Source organism: Molossus molossus, unplaced genomic scaffold (assembly GCF_014108415.1).
Source record: "Molossus molossus isolate mMolMol1 unplaced genomic scaffold, mMolMol1.p scaffold_m16_p_33, whole genome shotgun sequence".
Taxonomy (NCBI): Eukaryota; Metazoa; Chordata; class Mammalia; order Chiroptera; family Molossidae; genus Molossus; species Molossus molossus.
In genome coordinates, this window is record NW_023425370.1 from 371,819 (window position 1) to 393,335 (window position 21,517).

Sequence of the window (21,517 nt, forward strand, 5' to 3'; positions counted from 1 at the left end):
CATACAAAGTGAAAATGCAGAGCCCCTTGTTGAAAGTTAAGAATTTTCAGGAGACTGCCCTGGCTGGTGTGGCTCAGTTGGTTGGGCGTAATCCCATGCACTGAACGGTTGCCTGTTTGATTCCAGTACGGAGAAGGGGGTGTGCAGGAGGCAGGTGGTCAATGTTTCACTCTCACATCAATGTTTCTCTCCTTCGCCCTTCCTCCTCTCTAAAAATCAATAAAAAATATCTTTACATTTCTTTCCCCAAGAGATGACACTAGAGCAGGCTCTTCTGAGCTTGGTATCCTGTATGACTGCCCAGGTCACCTGCCCCTAGAGTTGGCCCTGCCCAGAACCATGGCTCAGAGTAGCTCATTGGTGGACTTACAGTCCCGAGGACACAAGCTCCCTACCTGTCTTCAGGGCAGGGTTTGGGGGCTGCTGGAACTGCTTTAGGCGATTCCAGGGAGCACTTGTTACTCATAGCACAAGTGTAGGGACTCCCACCCCTCAGAAGATGGGGCCTAAGCTGTCCCCAGAGTGACAGTGCCTGCCCAGCTTTTAGAAGGGGGACAGACTTGAGAGGGTGGACAGCACCCAGCAGTGAAGGCCTTGGGACAGGTTGGGGGGAAATGTGGTGGGGGAGGTGAGGAATATGGGGTGTGGGCCATGGGGCTAGGCTGGCTGGGTGATGCCTTATGGCTGAGCTAGATCACGGTGCCCAGGCTGCCTGTTAACTTTGGACAGGAGTTAGAAGGAACCCATTGGGCTCCAGGAGATTGCTCAGGTTGGTCTATAAGGCTTCAGATTGGGGACTCAGTTTCACCCAAGCAAGCAAAGTCCCTGCCCTCCTGAAGCTGATGATTGATCTCCAGCGGCATAAACTAACTTCTACACTCCAGGAGTGTGGGGTCCCTCTAGTAAAGGGTGAGGCAAGGCCTTCCTGAGGATGCAGCATTTGAGTTCATGCAAGGAGCTGGGGTTCTTGTGGAGGCCTGGGGAGAGGGCATGATGCAGGACTGAACTGGACCTGTTCAAGAAGCGGCAAGGAACCCTGGCCAGTTTGACTCAGGGGTTAGAGCGTCGGCCCTTGGACCGGAGAGTCCCAGGGTTCGATTCTCACTAATGGCACATACCTTGGTTGCAGTTCGTCCCCGGCACTGGGTGGGGTCGTGTGGTTGGCAACCAGTGAATGTGTCTCTCTCACATCAATGTTTCTCTCTCTCTCTTCCCCCGTCCTCCCCCCTGCTCTATCTGAAGACAAATGCAAAAATGTCCTCTGGTGAGAATAAAAAAAAGAAGAAGTGGCAAGGAGACTGGCTGGTCAGAAAGGAGAGGGCAGAAAAGAAGGAGTCTGTAGTTCTTTGCAACCAGAAACCACTGGGAACTGTAAACAGTGATGCACTATAATCCTGGAGGGAGTGGGAAGGGGCAGCAGGTTTCAGGAACCGAGTAGAAAGAGAAGGGCAACTGGGACTCCGGAGGGGGTCGAGGGGAACAGAGACGACCAGGGGCAGATATGAGCTACATTTTGAGGCCACAGCAGACAGGATTTGCTGGTAGGCTGGACACAGGCAGAAAGGAGAATAATTCAGGGTGAGTGCAGGGTTTCTGGCCTGGGCAATGGGTCTGGGGTCAGGGGGAGGAGAGATTGAGGAGTCAGGAGTTCTGTGGTTAGGGGAGGTTTTAAGAAGTCAGGGAGGCACCAAAGAGGAGAAGGAGCAGGAAGCACAGATAAAGAACTGACATCCCAAGAGAGGTCCTTTAGGCCAGGGTCCTGATGTCCCCTGAGCCCAACCAAGAGATCTTTATTATGAAGCAGGTGACAGAGGACATTTTTAGGAAAAAGGTTCTTGGCTGGGCAAAAGAGGAGGGGACTGGGAACACATAGGATTGCCAGCAGGCTCTCTTTGCCTATCCTACAATTGTTCCTCAAAAAGACCCCCTCCATGTTTACCTAGGTATATGGTCCCACAGAATAAACACTGCATTTCCCAGCCTCTCTTGCAGACAGATATAGGTGATATTGAGACTAATTCCTGGCCAGTGCAATATAAGAATAAGTATGTCAAATTTCCAAAGGCGTGCTTAAAGGGAGAGGCTTGCATATTTCTGCCATTTTCTTCTTTCTGTGGTCTGGAATGCATCCGTGATGGCTGGCGCTCAAACAGCCATCTCAGACCACGAAGTAGAATGCATGTGTTGAGAAAGCAACAAGATGGAATTGTGGAGCCTGAGGGTTGTGCAGCTGACCGGCCAATGCTGGACAGCTTATGTTAGACTCTCCACAGAAGAGAAAGATGTCTGCAGTTTAAGCTATTGCTACTTGGAGTTTTCTAACATTTGCAGCCAAACCCCAGATTCTAACTAAAAAAGAAGGTTATTGCCCTGCCTGGTGCGGCTCAGTTTGTTGAACGTTGTCCCATGCATCAGAAGGTACCTGTTTGATTCCAGTCAGGGCACATGTTGGGGCTGCAGGCTCGATCCCCAATAGGGGACATGCAGGAGGCAGCTGATTTCTCACGTCAATGTTTCTCTCTCCCTCTCCCTTCCCCTCTCTCTCTCTAAAATAAATAAAAACATATATTTTTTAAAAGGTTATTAACTTTGTGGGGGTGAAGGTAGAGATGAGAAGGTTTCAAGGAAGGAAGACAAGGTGTGAAACAGTCTTTGCCAAAAATGGAGATTAAATGGATGAGGAATGTCTGGTAGATTGTCTGGCAGTGTTGACTGGGTAGCTCAGTAGGTTAGAGTGTTGTCCTGATACACCAAGGTTGTGGGTTTGATCCCTGGTCAGGGCACATACAAGAAGCAACTAATGAGTGCATAAATAAGTGGAACAACAAATTGTTCTCTCTCAAATCAATAATAATAATAATAAAAAAGACTGCCTGGCAGTGTGCCGAGCTATCTGACATGTGTGTTATAAATTTAAAGGGCCAGTAAGCATGATTTTCTGTTCTTCTCTAGAGAAGTTTTGGTACTTGGATGCAGGTGTGGAGTGGGCAGACAATTTGGTCTAACAAGGGTTGGGGCTTAGCCTGAACAATATAAGAGTGTGTGTTGGGGCGGGGGGTGGGGGATATGGAATGATGATAACTGCGGACCATGGGACCAAAGCTGGGAAGGCAGGGAGGGAGGACAGACATTGAGGGTGAAGGACAAGGGGCTTCAGTTTTGTTTTGTTTTTATCCTCACCCAAGGACATTTTTCCATTTTTTGTTCAGGTAGAGTGGGAGGGAAAGAGAGGAACAGAGAGAGAGAGAGAAACATCGATGCGAAAGGAACACATCGAGTAGCCGCCACCCACACAACCGACCAGGGCTGGGGACAAACTGCAACCAAGGTACGCGCCCTTAGCGGGAACCGAACCGGGTCTCTCAGGACCGCAGGCTGATGCTCTAACCACTGAACCAAACTGGCCAGGGCGGGGCTTCAGTTTTATATTGCTACATAACCAGCCACCCTAGACATAGGGCTTGAAATGCAAGGACCTCCTCATTCTCACAGTTTTGTGGGTTGGCTGGGGCTGCATTTAGTTGTGAACTCAGCTGGGACCAGAATGTGCAAGATGGCCCTGTCCTCGAGGGCCTCTTTCTAAGTGTCCTGTCATCTTTCAGCAGGCTGTCTTACTGCTGTTTTCCAAGGGGGGGGGGGAGTGTAAGAGGAGGACGAGCCCCAATGGGCCACCATCCCATTAAGCCTCTGCACTCATCACTCATACCAATGTCCCAGTGGCCAAGCCCAGAGTCAGTACAAAAGGGGTCTACTAAGTGGGTGACCACCAGGAGAGCCATGGGAGCCATGAATGTCAGCAGTCCACCCTCTGGCCCCTCCCAAGACCCCCAACGTCTCATTGCTTCACAGCATGATGTAGGCCTCAAGGGTCTTGCATCTAAGTCAGGTCCAGATGAGGTTTCTCAGGTGTCCTTCCCTGGGTGAGCCCACCTGTGTGGGTCTTCAGGGCAGAGACCTATGAACTAAAAAAGCAAGTTCTCTGTCCCTACACACACCATGTACGTTACTGAGACAGGGTCAGAAAATCTTCAAAATGATGTATCTGTTAAAATATTGAGGGAATCTGTCCTGGCCAGTTTGGCTCAGCGGTTAGAGCGTCGGCCTGCGGTCTGGAGAGACCCGGGTTTGGTTCTCGCTAAGGGCACGTACTTCGGCTGCAGTTTGTCCCCGGCCCTGGTTGGTCGTGCGGGTGGCAGCCACTCGATGTGTCCCTTCACGTCGATGTTTCTGTCTGTCTCTCCCTTCCTCTCTCTCCCTCCCACTCTATCTGTACAAAAAATGGAAAAATATCCTCGGGTGAGGATAAAAAAAAAAAAATATTGAGGGAATCTAAAAAATAAATAAAAATAAAAATATTGAGGAAATCTTGAGTGTAGGCTGGATTTAGCGACTTGCTTCCAATGAGTTTCAACCTTTTTCTTCTCATGGCACACATAAGCTAATTGCTAAGATTCTGTGGCACACCCCCAAAAATATATATATATTTTTTTGCTTATCTGACCCCCCCCCCCAAAAAAAAATAAGACATAATTTTGGTTACTTTACACTGGACAACTACTGTGTTGGCTGTTGTCATTTTTTTAAAAAATCCTCACTTGAGGATATTTTTTCCATTGATTTTTAGATAGAATGGGAGGGAGGGAGAGAGAAACATTGATGTGAGGAACACATTGATTGGTTGTCTCCCACACAACCCCGACCGGGGCCAGGGATTGAACTGGCAATCAAGATATATGCTCTTGACAGGAATCAAACCTGAGACTCTTCGGTCCAAGGGCTGACTCTCTAATTGCTGAGCCAAACCAGCCAGGGCTGTTGTCATGTTTTAATCTGACAATCTAAGGGGAAAGAAGTCAGTGTCCCTGACTCAATAGTCAGGTACTGCATGTTTTAAAAATTCTTGTGGCACACTGATTGAAAATTGCTGGAATATAGTATGGAAAAGGAAAAATAATACTTTTATAGTAGAAACACCTGGCAGACACCATCTTAATCAAGTGACTGAGGTTAGCATCACCAGTGGTGAATCATGACCCTCTGCTGGATGCAATGAGCACCTCACCTCTGAGGTCGCCTCTCCAAACCCAGATCCTCAGCTAATCACGAGGGCATCAGACAAACCCCAACTAAGGGGCATTCTACAAAACTGACTAGTATTCCTTAAAATGGTCAAGGTCATGAAAAAGAAGGAAGACTGAGAAACTGTCACAGAAAAGGGGAGACTAAGGAGACATGTTCCCTAAGTGCAACGTGGCACCTTAATAGCCATGTACTAATGTTCTTCCATCACCTCCTCCTGGCCTCTGTGCTATCTAGTTACACATTTTATTCCTACATTTGTTATAAATCCCACATGCATTGTTACTTTTTATTTAATCCCTTGCATGTCTTTTAAATAACAAGAAACAAAGTCTTTACATGTACCTGCTGTGTTACAATTTCTGTACTTTTCTTCCTTTGTGGAAAAGTATTTTCATCTGGGGTCATTTTCTTCTGCCCGTGGGACTTTCTTCAGGATTTCTTGTGGTGTAGGTCACCTGGTAATGAGAGCTCTTTCATGCTTCTGTATGTCACTTGCGTTTTTGAAAGATATTTTCACTGGGTATATGATTCTTCAGCACTTTAAAGATGTCTTCTCCATCTTTTTTTTTTTTTTTAAATAGTTTATTGATTTTTTAGAGAGGAAGGGAGAGGGAGAAACATCAATGTGAGAGCAAAACATCAATCTGCCCTCCCCTGGGGATCAAGACCGAAACCTGGGCATGTACCTTTGCCGGGAATTGAACCAGCAACCTCTCAATGCAAAGGATGACGTCCAACCAACTGAGCCACACACCAGCCAGGGCTGTTTTTTTGTTTTTCCTCAACTGAGGCCATGCTTTTTAAAAATTGATTTTGTAGAGAGAGGAAGGGAGAAGGAGTGGGGGACATGGATGTGAGAGAGAAACATTGATTAGTTGCCTGCCACATACACCCCAACCAGGAATTGAACCTGCACCCTGACTGGGAATCGAACCTCAGATCTTTCACCGTACAATATGACACTTCAACCAACTGAGCCACCTGGCCAGGTTTTTTTTCCCCTCTGGGTTTTACTTGGGGCCATTTCTATCGTAGGTCTTCAAATTCACTAATTTACATAGTCTAATCTATCAATTTTATCTTTTTTTTTTAAATCTCAGGCATCACAGTTTTCATTTCTAGAAATTCAATTTGGGTCCTTTTTTTTTTTTTAAATCTTTATTGCTGGATGTAAAATGTATTACAGATATTCCACATTTTTCCCCCATCAACCCCCTCCTCCCCACTCCCGCCCCCCTCCCACCTTTTCCCACACTATTATCTGTGTCCATTGGTTATGCATATAAGTTCTTTGGTTTATTTCTTCCCACCCCCCCAACCCCTTTCCCTTTGAGGTTTGTCAGTCTAGCAATGAATTTGTACTTCTTAATCTCTTCACCTTTTTCACCCATTCCCCCAAGCCCCCTCCCAACTGGCAACCAACAAAATGTTCTCTGTATCTATTAGAATGTTTCTGTTCTACCTGTTCATTTTGTTTGTAGATTCCACTGTTGATAGATATGTATTCATTGCCATTTTGTTTGTTCATATATTTTATCTTTTTCTTTTTTTTTTTTTATCCTCACCAGAGGACATTTTTCCATTTTTTTTGTTCAGGTAGAGTGGGAGGGAGAGAGAGGAACAGAGACAGAGAGAGAAACATCGATGTGAAAGGAACACATCGAGTGGCTGCCACCCGCACAACCGACCAGGGCCGGGGACAAACTGCAACCGAGGTACGTGCCCTTAGCGGGAACCGAACCCGGGTCTCTCAGGACCGCAGGCCGACGCTCTAACCGCTGAACCAAACCGGCCAGGGCTTATCTTTTTCTTCAAAAAGACCCTTCATCATTTCATATAATAACGGTTTGGTAGTGATGAACTCCTTTAACTTTTTCTTGTCTGGGAAAGTTTTTATATGTCCATCGATTCTAAGTGACAGCTTTGCAGGATAGAGTAATCTTGGTTGTAGGTTCTTGCTTTTGATCACTCTGAATATTTCTTGCCACTCCCTTCTGGCCTGCAGAGTTTCTTTTGAGAAATCAGCTGACAGCCTAATAGGAACTCCCTTGTAGGTAACTAGCTGCTTTTCTCTTGCTGCTTTTAAGATTCTCTCTTTGTCTTGAACCTTTTGCATTTTGATGATGATGTGTCTTGGTGTGGGCCTCTTGGGGTTCATCTTGTTTGGGACTCTCTGTGCTTCCTGGACTTGTATGTCTGTTTCCTTCACCAAGTTAGGAAAGTTTTCTGCCATTATTGTTTCAAACAGGTTTTCGATTTCTTGTTCTCGCTCTTCTCCTTCTGGCACCCCCAAGATGCGAATGTTGGCATGCTTGAAGTTGTCCCAGAGGCTCCTTACACTATCCTCATTTTTTGGATTCTTTTTTCTTTTTGCTGTTCTGATTGGGCATTTTTTGCTTCCTTATATTCCAAATCGATGGTTTGCTCCTTGGATTTACGTACTCTATTATTGAAGCTGTGTAAATCATTCTTTATTTCAGTTAATGCCTCCTTCAATTCTAACTGTGCATCCATGATTTCTGACTAGTCCTTTTTATGCTCTTGAGGCCCTCACTAAGTTCACTGAGGTTCTCACTAAGTTCATTGAGCATCCTTATAAGCAGTATTTGAACTCAGTATCTGTTAGGTTGCTTATCTCCATTCTGCTTAGTTCTTTTATTGGGGTTTTGTTCTGTTCTTTCATTTGGGACCTGTTTCTTTGTCTTCTCATTTTGGCTGCTTCCCTGTGTTTGTTTCAGTGTATTACTTAATGAGAGGTACGGGGCTCGCTGAGACCAGGTGCTGCTTGTTTGAAAGAATTTAGGAAAAACCTGAAACAGGATCCAAGACAGGCCAATCCTATGGTCAAGCAAGTGGCAAGTGGGCCTGAAAGTTGGGTGGGGCGGGGCCTCAGGGAGTCACCAGGGTGGGGCTACCAGTGTGAGCCAGGTTGCTGGAGTCCCAGATATGCAATTTGGGTCTTTTTTTTTTTTAATCCTCACCCAAGGATATTTTTCCATTTTTTGTACAGATAGAGTGGGAGGGAGAGAGAGGAAGGGAGAGAGAGAGAGAGAAATATCGATGTGAAGGAACACATCGAGTGGCTGCCACCCGCACGACCAACCAGGGCCGGGGACAAACTGCAACCGAAGTACGTGCCCTTAGCGGGAACCGAACCCGGTCTCTCCAGACCGCAGGCCGACGCTCTAACCGCTGAGCCAAACTGGCCAGGGCAATTTGGGTCTTTTTAATACTGTCCATGTCTCTACTTAACATGTTCAATCTTTCTATCTTCCCTCTAGCTCCCAGAAGAGCTGGAGAGTCATAACTGTGGTGATGTCCTTGTTTGCTAATTCTATGATCTGTGTCAATTCTGGCTCAGCTTTTGTTTTTGTTTGTTTGTTTGTTTTTTGTATTGATTGATTTTAGAGAGAGCAAGAGAGAGAGGAAGGAGGAGGGATGGAGAGAGAGAGAGAGAGAGAGGCATAGACCTGTTGTCCCACCCATCCATGCATTCATTGGTTGCTTCCTGTATGTGCCCTGACTGGGGCTTGAACTCACAACCTTGGTGCATCAGGATGATGCTCCAACCATCTGAGTTGCTCAGCCAGGGCCTGGCTCAGTTTTTATTGTTAATTTTCCCCCCTCATTTTGAGTAGTGTTTTCCTGGCTCTGTGAATGTCCAGTAATTTTTCATTGGCAGACAGATGTAAATCTTATGTTGTTGGCCTCCAGATGGTGGTGTCCTCCTATAAATGACCCTGAGGTAGGCTCTGCAACACTGATTGGAAACAGTACGATCCCTTGAGGCCTTGCTTTTAAGCTTTGTTAGGTTTCTCTCTCTCTCTCTCTCTCTCTCTCTCTCTCTCTCTCTCTCTTTCTCTCTCAGATAGAGTGGGAGGAAGAGAGAGGAAGAAAAAGGGGGAGAGAGAGAAACATTGATGTGAGAGGGACACATCGACTGTTTGCCTCCCACACAACCCTGACCAGGGCTGGGGACAAACCGCAACCGAGGCACGTACCCTTGATTGGAATTGGACCGAAGACTCATTGGTCTATGAGCCAATACTCTACTGCTGAGCCAGATGGGCCAGGGCAGCTTTGTTAGTTCTCAAAGTGGGATTTTTGTTTAGTGTTAGTTTTCCCCTTAGTGAAAAAAAAAACCTTCTAAATGCTCAACCTGACACCTGTGGATTATAAGGTTCCCCAACCTGTGTGAGCTCTAGGGGCTGTTCCTTCTCATCCTTTCAAGTGGTTCTTCCCCAAGACTCCAGAATTTTTCTCACACACCTTCTCTTCTCTGGCCTAGGTCTTCCACCCACACACTCCACAGTGGCCTCAGGACCTTTTCACGAGTTGTTTTTCCCTGTACTGTGAAGTCTCAGCAGCCCTCCACTGTCTATCTCCATCCCAGGTTCTGTTTCTCCTGCTTTCATCATCCAACCTGTCACCTACCTTGACCACTCTTCTTTCTGGTTACCATCTTGTCCTGGGCGTCACTGTGGGAGCACAGAGGCCAGCAGCTGCTGCCCTCGCCTTGAACGAGCACTGCAGAGCACAGATTGCTGTTCAGTACAGGTTTGTAAGGTGAAGTCATAAACGGTTACCGACAAGCCCACATCTCCGATTTCTTGTTAACTGTACCCACACAGTTAACTGTGGCCTGGAGGGCAGCACCCCCAGCAAGAGAGGCTTGAAGGGTGCAGTGATTTTTGAATCCTGAGCTGCAGGTGGGGAGGGCCTGCACAGAACCCAGAGTCCCATTTCACGGATGGGAAACTGGGGGTTGAGCCAAAACCAGCAGATCAGGGGCTACCCTATGCACCCAGGACACCGACTGGCTTCCAGGAAGGCAAGATACTCCATCACCCATTCTTTAGTAGAAGAGAAGGCTGGGGGGAGGGGTGTTGAGGTGCTAAGGAACCAGACCAAAGGAGGCTCCTAGCCAAGGTAGGATCCTGGAAGACAAGGAGGGTGATACCCAGGAGTGGACTATCTAGGCTGGGCTAGGCTAGAGCCCAAGGCAGAAAGGGGGGTTGGAAGGTGACCACAGGGCCCATGGTGGGCACACACAGGCTCACTGGCTCTGCTGGGCAAGATGCTAGGGACACAACACTTGGAGTCTTTCCCTTAAAGCCTAGCCATTCAGCAACAAGGGACCTGCCCAGGACTGGAGGTTCCATACCCAGAAGCAGACAGAGGCAGAGGGACATACAACCAACACTGCATCCCTCCCATACCACATGGAGAAGGGGCTGGGCCCAGCTGCACCATGCACAAGGTCTGGGGAAGAGAGTTCCTGAGGCCCAAAGTCTCTGTAGGGAGGCCAAGCACAGCTGGTGTGTCCAAGGCACTTGAGGGGAACATAGTGGAGTTGCCTGAGGACTCCACTCTCCTCTCCTGTAACAAAGCCCCTGCCCTCCCCTCCGCCTCCGGCTCTCAGAGGGAGACTCAGGATGGCCTCCAGTGGAGGAGGGCTGAAACTTTCCAAAACGGTGAGAATCACCAACTGTCCCTTCCCAGCCTCTCCTAGCTGGACCCCAGGGCTGAAGCACAGGGACCACAGGCTGAAGGGGAGTGTCAAGGCCAGGAGGCCCAAGTAATTGAGCTGGGCGCATGTGTGCTCCACACCCAGGTGGCTTCATACTGATGGCCAAGTCCTGGGCCCAGCTGCCCTTCCCTGCCGGGCGCCCAGAGGGGTTTTAAGCTCCACCGGAGAAGCTAGATCAAGGGCCGTTCGAATGGTCTCCTGGGAGCACCAGGCAGTGGGACACATGTGTCAGTGCTCTGACACCTCCTCTTTCAAGAGGGTTGGGGGCCAAGGGGGTGGGGAAATTGACAGAGAGAGGCAGGGACGTGGACAGCGAGCGGATGCAGAAACCAAGGCGATCTCAAGGAAAGGGGTGAAGATGGAGGGACAAAGGAGAGTGGCAGGGTGACTGGGACTAACAGGGGCACAGGGACGTAAGTCGGAGAGCAGAGACAGGGGCAGATTGTTCGGGAGGAGGCAGGGAGCACGGGATGAGAGACTGCGCCTGGCACGTCCTGCCAGCACCTGGAGGGTTCACTGGGTAATTAGGCTTCGGTCCAGATGGGCCCCCCAGTCCCGCAATCAAAATGCTAATTGGCCCCGGGCCTCCGGCTGCGCCTCGGCCCGGCCCCCCTGGGAGGGAGCAAGGACCAGCGGCTCCGCAGAGGAGAATCCTGGTCCCCGCCCCCAATTCGGACCTCACCGGCTGCGGCTCAGCGATAAGGGGGCGGCCGCGCCCCGCCCCCCGCCCCTTGGGAGCAACTGCCACGCAAGATGAATATCCTGCCGCTGTCACGACCGGGCCGCTGGCCACAAAGCAGGCCTGCGCGGCTCCCGGCTTCCTCCCGCATCTCCGCCGTGTCCCGGCGCTGGGCTGCTTCCCACCCACCCTAGCACGATTCCTGGGCGGAGATGAAGCAGGAAGCGGGGCGCCGCGCAGGCCGCCGCAGGGCGCTGAGCTCAGCAATCTCCGCACGCCCCCGCATGCGCGCCCCTGGTGTGGCCCGCCTGCCGCGCGCTCCCGGCCGGTGTCCGCGGGCCCGCCGTGCGGCCCCACACAAGGTCACCGCGCGCAGCCATGGGTGCGCGCGCACCTCAGACTTGCACACGATTCTGGCTCGGCTGCGTCTGGACACTCCCTGGAGCCACCCCTGTGACCTTGGTCCCCAGCGACAGCGAGCCGCATGGGGGCGCACCTTGATGGTGAAGACCCGAACCACCCAGCGGGGGCGGGGGAGGGAACAATGGCGGCTCCGGGCCCTAATAGGGGACATATGTCCCCGTGCGCGGCCATTGTGCGGCTTGGAACCCCCCACCCTCGCGCCCGGCCATTGGCCGCCGGGTCTGACGTCATGGGGGCTGCAAACTCTGGGCGGGCGGCCGCGGGAAGGGTTATCCGCCTGGTTGCGGGGCCGTGGTGTGTGGGGGGGACCTGCAGCCGCGCGGAAGGGCGGAAAACCACCAATGAAGGCAAATTTCTGGAGCAAGGGCATGGCAGCCCCTCTTCCCTTCCACACCCTGCTCTCTGCGTCGCCGCTGCGCTAGACATCTGCCCCTTGGGAGACAGGCGGGTGGAGGGAGGCCTCTCCAGCGGGCACAGGGTCAGCCCGGGTGACCGAGTGGCAGGAAGACACTGCGGCACAGGGCGCGCGCAGCTTTCACACAGCGCTTTCGCTGCCTCAGCATTCGCTCCCTCGCCTCCCGCCTCCCCCACTCGCCCCCGCAGATCCCTGGCCTCTACCTCCGAAAGCTAGGCAGGCCGGACCAGACTGAGGCAGGCCTGGCGTTCCTTCCCGAAAGATCCCAAGTCTGGGGCTCATGGGTCCCAGACCGGTTTCCACCTCTCCCCTCACCCCCGACAATGCCGCCGATTTCCGGGCCTCCGTTCCCTGAGCTGTACAGGGGAACTTCAAAATGCGGGAGCCGCGGCATCCTTAGGACCCTTCCCAGGAGACCCTGGCTGGGTCCGGCCCAGAGCAGCCATTTCCGCTGTCCTATCTTCCTCCCCCTCCCGCAGCTCCTGGGCTTTAAAAGCCAGAGGCTGGGCCAGGCCGTGGGCAGAGGCAGCCGCGGGCGCAGGAGGCCGGGCTCAGGAGCTGTCCAAGCGCCGAGCCCCGCCCCCGGAGCCCCCGTCCCTCCCTCCCTCCCTCTTTCCCTCGGCCCGCCCTCCCTGCGCACCCCTCCCCCCAGAGGACCCCCGCCCCCAGCCCCCCGCCCGCCGCCACCGCCGCCACCGCCACCGCCACCGCCGCTCGCTCAGGCTGCAGAACAATAAAGCAAGCCTCCCAGAGACCCCCGCCGAGGACCCCCGCCCGGAGGCAGAGCCCCCGCGGACCGCCCCTCGCCGCCCGCGCTGGCAAAGCGCGCCCGGTCGCTGGCCGAGGTGCTGGCCGGGCCGGCGCTGGCCGCGGTGCTGAAGCTGCCGCCGCTCCCGCCCTCGCCGTGTTCTCCGGGCCCGGCGCCGCCACCCCCGGGGGCATGGGGGGCCGCTGACTGAGGCTCCGCCGCGGCGGCGGGGGGGAGGGGAAGGGGGCCGAGGAGCCGGGCCAGCCCTGCACTCACTCGCAGCCTCCGGGCCCGGGACGGAGCCGCTCCCCCCCTCCCGCCCCCCCAGCCTCCTCCCCCGCCTGTCCAGGGGCGGCACTGCGGGCTGGGAAGCCGGGACCAGAGGAGAAAAGGAAGGGAGGAAGGAAGGGAGGAAGGAAGGAAGGAAAGAAGGAAGGAAGAAAGGAAAGAAGGAAGAGAAGAGAAGAGGGAAGGAAGCAGAAGAGGAGGATCCAGAGGAGCAGAAGAGGAAGCCCAAGCAGGCAGACCGGAGGAGAGGACGGCACTCGTGCGACAGCATCCAAAGGCCAGAGTGGGGAACCGTGCTGCCTCCACCGCTCCTCGGATGGTGACGGGGCCTCGCCGCGGCTGCAGTCCCCCCGCGCCCCGGCTCCGCAGGCCTGCAGCGCCGGAGCCACGCAGAAATCATGCCCAGGTCCTTCCTGGTCAAGAAGGTCAAACTTGACACGTTCTCCTCGGCAGACCTCGAGAGCTCCTATGGGCGCGCCCGCAGCGACCTCGGAGTGCGACTGCAGGAGAAAGGTTCGAACTGGGCTGAGGCTGGGGGTGGCACGGGGCCCTTGGCAGTGCTGGAAGGGGTGGAGGAGGCAGGGGCCCCAGGAAATAGACCCTAGGGAAGCAGACCAGCATAAGGCAGTAGCTGAAACCAGATTGTGGAGTGGAAGGTGATAGGGGGGTGGGGGGTGGAGAGAGGCAAATGTAGAGACAGGCCAGAACTGGCTCAAGGCTGGGCAGGGAAGTGTCAATTCAGGAGAGAGCTTGGGGAACAGGGGTCAGGAACAGGAAGTGCCTGAAGGTACACACTGACCCACACCATGGCCCATACGGAATGGACACCTGCTGACATGACAGGACCTATGGGTACATGCAGCCCCACACCCAGAAACCTGGGCCTGTTCAGTATCCACTTCTCTTCTTTGGTGACTCCTCTAGGACTGCTTGCTAGGACCAGCAGGGGAGTGCTGTGAGCTCCAGGGAGTAGGCATGGGGTCCAGTGGGGGTTGCCCACCTGTCAGGGTGAAGATACCAGCAGAGGCAACAGCAGTATCCTCCCTGAAGCTAGGGTCAGGAAGAAGGATGTTGGCAGGTGGGCTGTGGGCAGGGGAGGTCCAAAGTGCTAGAGGCAGGGGGAGGCTCTTTGTGTGAGGGTGTTGAAGTTCAAGGACAACTGTTAGCATGCAGGCAAGGGTGCTGGCAACATGGGGTGGCAGAACAAGTGTGACCTGCAGGAACATGAGCCTGTGTGTGAGCCTGTGTGCGCCCATGTGACTGCATGTGGCCATGTGACTACGTGCGCTTGTGTGTGACCCTGTATGAGTGTGGGCCTGCCTGTGTGCCACTACATGGGACCATGTGACTGAGGCCGCTGTGCACCCATGTGACTGGTGACCCTGGCTGATAGTATGTCCGGGGTGGCTGCATGTGTGACCCTGCATTAGTGGGTGGTGTGTTCCAGGATCAGCACACAGCCCACCCTGTGAAGGGACTCCAGGGTTGATGGTGACTGGGTGTAATCCTGAAGAAGCCAGAGCTTGCATCGTGTGGGTTGTGCATTTGTGTCTGAGGTTTCGAGAACCATCTTGTGCCTTGAGAACAACTGTAGTTACAAGCATGAATGATGCTGCCTGCCTGCAGCTTGTCCCCCCTGTAAAGGTGTCCCCTGGTGGACACCCTGGCACTCTCCTTGGTCGCCTGGCCTGCCTTGGAAAGGCCCCCACAGGGGTTAGGTCCTGGGGGAAGAGGGCAATGTGGAACAAGATGGGACCAAAGGGTGCAGGGTGACCGAAGGGAATGCAGGGAGAAGCAGAGTGGAAGAAGGGAGATAGGGCTGGAGCCAGAGGGGGTCAAGTCCAGTGAGGGGGAGACCTGGGAGATAAGAGGGTGGTGCTAGTGAGGGATCGAGGGCCTGCAGGAGGTACACGTCTCTAGGGCTTCTTGGCGGACCTAGAGGACCAAAGAGGGACAGCATCAAGGCTGAGTACAGGTTCTGGGGGCCCAGAGGAAGAGCCAGTGGGAACCCCCAGAAGCAGTAGTGATGGGGTCCCTGGGCGGGCAGCCCTGGCTTTGTGCGCTGCGGGTCTGCAGTGTGTTGCATAATCAGAGAAAACTGCTGAAGTGGGGAGAACCTGTAGGGGAGGGGGAGGGGAAGGGGAAGGAGGGCCAGGGAAGCACCGCCCCTCCCCCCTGACCTTGAGACTGCAGAAGGGGCTTGCCGCACCCGAAGATGCGCCTCTTTCCTCCCCCTGCGAGGGTGGGGCCGGCGGGCGGCGGGGGCGGAGCCAGGCTGGGCACTGTCTCATCTCTCCTTTCCTCTCTTCTCCTCCCTGCCTCCTCCATCCTCCCTGCCCTGTGGTCCCTGGGCCCCTTCCCCTTTGTCCTTCCGGTTCCTTCTTCCTGGACCCTGGTGTCTCCTGCCGCCCGCCTGTTTGTGTGTGTCTGGCCGCTGCCCGGTTCCTTTCCCGCTGTCTACCTGTCTGTCCACCTTGGCCCTCAGGATACCTCAACGACTACGCGGGGCCCGCCTCCGTCTATGATGGCGACGCTGAGGCGGCCTTGCTTAAAGGGCCGTCCCCGGAGCCCATGTACGCTGCGGCGGTGCGGGGAGAGCTGGGCCCGGCGGCCGCGGGCTCGGCGCCACCACCCACCCCACGCCCGGAGCTGGCCACAGCCGCAGGCGGCTACATCAATGGCGACGCAGCGGTCAGCGAAGGCTACGCGGCTGATGCCTTCTTCATCACCGACGGGCGCTCGCGCCGTAAGGCCGCCAATGCCAACGCCACCGCCCCCTCCACGGCCTCGGCTTCGGCCCCCGACGGCGACAGTGGAGGCGGGGCTGTGGCAGGGTCGCGCGCTATGGGCTCCGGGTCCGGGGTCCGGGGTGGCACGCGCGCGGGGGCGGGCACCGAGGCGCGCGCGGGGCCCGGAGCCGGCAGCTCAGGGGGCCGGCACGCCTGTGGCGAGTGCGGCAAAACATACGCCACGTCGTCGAACCTGAGCCGCCACAAGCAGACGCACCGCAGCCTGGACAGTCAGCTGGCACGGCGCTGTCCGACGTGCGGCAAGGTGTACGTGTCCATGCCGGCCATGGCCATGCACCTGCTCACACACGACCTGCGCCACAAGTGCGGCGTGTGCGGCAAGGCCTTCTCCAGGCCCTGGCTGCTGCAGGGCCACATGCGCTCCCATACCGGCGAGAAGCCCTTCGGCTGCGCGCACTGCGGCAAGGCCTTCGCTGACCGCTCCAACCTGCGTGCGCACATGCAGACGCATTCAGCCTTCAAGCACTTCCAGTGCAAGCGCTGCAAGAAGAGCTTCGCTCTCAAGTCCTATCTTAACAAGCACTACGAGTCGGCCTGCTTCAAGGGCGGCGCCGGTGGCGGTGGCCCCGCGGCCCAGGCGCCAGCCGCGCCGCCACAGCTCAGCCCTGTGCAGGCTTAGGGCGGTGGCGCCTCTGTGAGCCGGGTTGGCTCTCAGCAATAAGGGCCCCCAGGGAAGTCGCTGGCGCTCGGGTGGAGGGCTGGAGGGCGGGCCCCTCCTCACAGCAATAGGGGGAGGGGGCCCGGCCCCGCCCCGCCCGCCAGGGGCCTTGCCGGCCCCTTCAAGCAATAGGGTCCCGAGGGGAGACCCACCCCGAGCTCCCTCCTTTCCCCTCCAGGGTGCCCCAGGCTTTTCCCAGCAATAGGGTCGAGGAGACCCAGAACCGAACCTCATCTCCGAGTTAGGTTTCTGAAGACGGGGGTGGGGTGAGGTAGGGAGCGACCCCCTCCTCCCTCCTCTGCGCTCTGGATCACGTCGCAGAGACTCAGGTCTTCCCCACCCCTTCCTAAGCCTTCCAGGGCCAGGCCTGCAGCCTGGACGTGCAGGGAGCCGGTCCCGCCCCAGCAGCAGGCCGGGAAGGAGCAGGAACTCAGCCTGCAGAGGCGTCCCTACTCCTCAGTCTTCGCTGAACCCCGGGAGTGTTAAACGCGTTGGGGACCAGGGGGGGAGGCAGACAGTGGCACCCTTTTCCCTCGGGTTCCTTCTGGGGCCTCAGTCCGAGCCGCTCTCTTACCCTCGCCTCGCATCCTCTGCCAAATCGAATTCTTCCAGCCCAGCTTCTCGGGCTCTGTCCTCCATAACGAATATAATGACGCATATCGAATCGCATGGACTTATCCGACCTCCTCAGACCCCCGCTCCCGTTCTGCCCCGGGGCTCCCTCCCTCGTACCCGGGCTTTCCGTGTTGGAGGACGGATTACTGGGGTCCAGCAGGCAGGCCTGGGCACGGCCCTCTACACACCTCTCTGTATTCGCTTTGCGGGTAAAGCCCCCTGGGGGGGGTTGCGGATGCGTCGGGTTTCTTTCTTTCAGTATTTGTACGTTTTATTTATGAACGGATTGCACTCGGGTCAGGGAAGGGGCGCTGAGGCCCCGTCCTTCCCACCGACGCCCGGGGCTTGAGATGTCCAGGATCACTTTCCCCGCCCCTCAGCCCCGCCCCCACCTGGGCCCCGCCTCCTGGGAGCCTCAGGCCCCGCCTCTCAGAGGCCGGCCCCCTCCCCCAAGCCCCTGGCCCTGTCCCCACTCGGTTGCCAACTTTCGCCGGTCTATGCCAAAGCCTCGGCGGCGACTCTGCCCTAAGGGCCCGCCCCATTGGCCGCCGCCTTTGTGACGTCACTGCATGCAGCCCCAACCCTCCTCCCGTCCCTTCCCGGGGCTGCCCGCTCCTCCCTCCTCCTCTTAGTTAGTCCGATGCCGACTATAGAGCAATAATGCGCACTGCATGCGAAGCTGCCGCCGCCTCTAGAGTTACTGAGAATCAGGTATCCCCCTGCCCTGCTCACCCCATAGGCCCCTAGATCAGGGACGCTGCGCGGGGCCGGACGCGCAGACTTTCTTACCCTTCCTACTCCCTACCTGCCCCATCCCCCACGGCAGAGCCCGGCGGTGTAATGGTTTCAAGGGCGGGGTGGGGGGCGTTGTCCCCAAGACCCCTCCTTCAGTTATCCATCACCCACTGACCATTCATTGGGTACCTGCTTGTGACAGGCCCACTGCTGAGTCTGCCACGGCTGCGGCGACTTGCGCGGGGGAGATGCATATTCGTGACGGGCCCAACGCTCTTGGGTGCGCCAGGGACGGCGGTAGATGTGGAGAGAGGCCGGATCCCTAGACCCAAACCCGCGCTCCACCCTCCCCACCCGGGTACAGTGCTGGGCCAGTCGGTCTTTGCCTTTGACTTGGGGCTGGCGTTCTCAGTTCGGTGGCAAACACAGAGCCCCAAGGTCCAGCGCCACAACGGTCGCCCATACCGACCCCAGTACTTCCATACCCTGGTTATACTGGCTCTGCCCTGATGGGCCAGGGCCCCAGGCAAACGGAAAGGTGCACGCTGGGGCATATGACTTGGTCAGCCCCATCCCTGTGGGCACCAAGCCCCGCGGCCGCCCAGCTGAAACCGCAGGGGACTCGAGGGCCCAGCAGAGCAGGGCCCACATTCCAAACCCCCTACATCCCAGCTCGGTACCCACACAGCTCCCAAGCCGGGGCCTGCCCGCCTGTGTCGGGCACACCCGCATGCACACGCACACACAGGCACCCTCTTTCCCCTTTCCCCACGCCTGTCTACCTACCTAAGGAGAAGGCCGGAGGACAGTGGGCCGGCCAGGGCCTCCCGCTTCTCCCCACACCCCGCCGCCGTGGAAAGCCATGGGCCCCCTCCTGCCCCCATAACTAAGCAGCACAATAACCGACTTAGCGAATTCAGGTAGAAGGAACGTTTAGGTAGCACCTATTTTGTACTGATTCTACGAGTAGGGCCCGAGATGCGGGGGCCCTCGGGTGGGGGCTGCGGCCGCCGGCCCGCTCCGCCTCCACCCCCGCCTGCGCCCCGCCGCCTTGTACATACTCCCACCCGGAACAGGCCGGGATTTTTACTCGGGCCGCGCCCCTCTTCCGCCCCCGTTTGGGGCCGGGCCGGCCGGACAGACGGACGGACGGACAGACCTCCTTCCTAAGCACAATAGCACCAGCTCCCCGGAGCACCGCACCTCCACGAGGAGAATAAACGCCACTCTTGATAGAACTTGGAGTGTTGGGCTGATGTATTCAGGGCTGGGCCCAAACTGCAGGGGGCGCGGAAACGTGTGTATGGGGCGGGGTGGAGGAATGGGCATGTCTTCCTCGTTTGTGCGTCAGGCACAGGGGCAGCGCTGGGAGTAGCAGCCTGCTCACGCAGCCCTGGGGACGCTGCTGCCTTTCGCTAGGGTGCGCCCGTGTCCCCTTTTGCAAGAGAGTTGTCTTCTGTCTGAGAGAGCTCCAAGGCCCAGGAGTACCTCTTCCCCACAGGCAAAGCATTTATCATTTCTCCTGTGGCAGGTGAATCTACTCTATGCCAGAAATGGGAGGAGTAGGGACTCTAGTCTGAAGTCAGGCCCAGCTCAGGGTGATTCTAGAATGGCCGGAGTAGGCACAGCGGAGCCTCAAGTGCCCCCACTCTCCCTGTGGGGGTTCCTGCTGCCCTGGTAGGCCTGACAGCCACCACCAAGCCCTCTGACGCCAGTGGAGAAAACTGGCATTGAAGAGGGTTCTGATTCCTTGAAGAAACGTCTGATTCCTTTCTGCAGCCTGCTACCCACACCGTGAGCCTCAGACTCCAGGGTAGGTCCTCGCCACCTGAGGAAGTGCCCCGGGGTTCAGAGAGGCTTCCACAGCCATCCACAGCTCTCTAGGCTCTAGAGAGGATGACTCATGTTGAGGAGATGAGGGGTGGGCTGTGCTGGGTGAGGACAGCCTGGGAACAGGGATCTCCTAACCCAACAATGACCCCTGACACTCAGACGGAGTCTTTGGAGACATGTGGTCAAACCAGGTCAGCCCAGGGTCAGTCCAGCTCTTCTAATACTGGCAGGGGACAGGCCCACCCAGACTCCATTGGTGAACAGCAGAGAAGCCTGACTTGCAGCAGGTCATAACCTGTGGGCCTGCTGCTCAGGGTGGGGCTTACATGGGGCCCATCCCCATCTGGTGTTCCCACCTCGCCTCCTCCACGGGCAGGTCCCTTGCCTGTGCAGAGGTTCTTTCTTCGGTCCCTAGGTCGATGCTCTAACTGCTGAGCCAAACCAGCTAGGGCTTCAAGGTTCTTCTTCTTTTTTTTAAACCTCACCTGAGGACATTTTTCCTTTTTTTTTGTTTTGTTCAGATAGAGTGGGAGGGAGAGAGAGGGAGAGAGAGAGAAACATCAATGTGAAAGGGACACATCGAGCCACCCCCGCATGACCCAATCAGGGCCGGGACAAACTGCAACCCAAGTACATGCCCTTAGCGGAAACTGAACCCGGGTCTTTCCGGACCGCAGGTCGACGCTCTAACCGCTGAGCCAGACCGGCCAGAGATTCTTTCTTATTGGTGTGTTCACAGTGTGTGCCTTCCCATTGGCTCGTGGCCCTGCTTTCCTTGCCCTAATCTTCAGTAGGGGAACCTTGGCTTCCCCTCCCAGGTCCCCGGTTCATTCAGGTCACTTCACTCCTGCCTCCACTTGCAGCCCCTACGTGGACAGTTATACGTCTCTAACACGACCCTTCACTCTTCATTGGCTACTGAACCCAGCCTCTATGAGCCTACTGGTAGCCTGAACCGTCAATCTCCTCCTTTGCCAATCGGTGAGCCAGCCCGGGCCATCCCTCTAGTTTTTGGTTCTGTATTGCAGACCTGCAAGGCAAAAGGCCCACGGGGACACGTGGGTCCTAGTACGGGTCTTCCCATTTCGCTGCCTGGGAGATGGAGTGGGGAGGGAGTAGCAGAGCTCCCAGGGCTCATTCTTACTCTTCGCCCTCTCAAGAGGACCCTCCCCTTTGTCCTCTCTCCCTTGTAATCAGTACTCTGCCTGGCCTGGGTCGTCCAATGAACAGACAAACGAAACGTTTTGGGAGACTGGATGGGAGACAGGGCTGGTCCTGACCCATCGAAGCTGGGCCACGTGGGCACGCGGGGCTGCTCTCTCTCCCAGTCAGGGTGGACCCTTCAAGCAGGCTACTCAAAGATACCTGCCAGGTAGCCTCAGCCTGCCAAGTAGGGATGCCAGGCTGGCGTCAGCCTCAGAAGGCCCGGTGGCAGCAAGAATATGTCACCAGGGGCCCTGGATGCCGTCACAGAAGTAGTGGTGCAGGGGCAAACTAGGCCCATAGGAGAGGCCACTGATCTCAGGCTGGCCTCTTGGTTTATTTGCTTCCAAAGAGGCGCTCTTCTCAGAATGGCTTGACAGGCTCTGCTGCTACAGGTGTTTCTTGGGTAAATCAGGCCTGAATCCCTATGAAGCCCCGGACTCACTTTCCATGCCCCCTGCAAGATGCAGATTAATCCAAGGTGGGACACGGACCGCA

At 55.8% G+C, this 21,517-nt stretch overlaps 1 protein-coding gene across 1 annotated transcript; it reads left to right on the plus strand.

Moving 5' to 3' along the window:
- The first annotated feature begins 13,377 nt into the window (after nt 1–13,377).
- On the plus strand, nt 13,378–17,488 carry SCRT1 (scratch family transcriptional repressor 1). Its single transcript, XM_036281269.1, has 2 exons — nt 13,378–13,678; nt 15,651–17,488. The coding sequence occupies exons 1-2, from the start codon at nt 13,564–13,566 to the stop codon at nt 16,592–16,594; spliced, it is 1,059 nt and encodes a 352-aa protein (XP_036137162.1). The 5' UTR covers nt 13,378–13,563; the 3' UTR covers nt 16,595–17,488.
- The last annotated feature ends 4,029 nt before the right edge of the window (nt 17,489–21,517 follow it).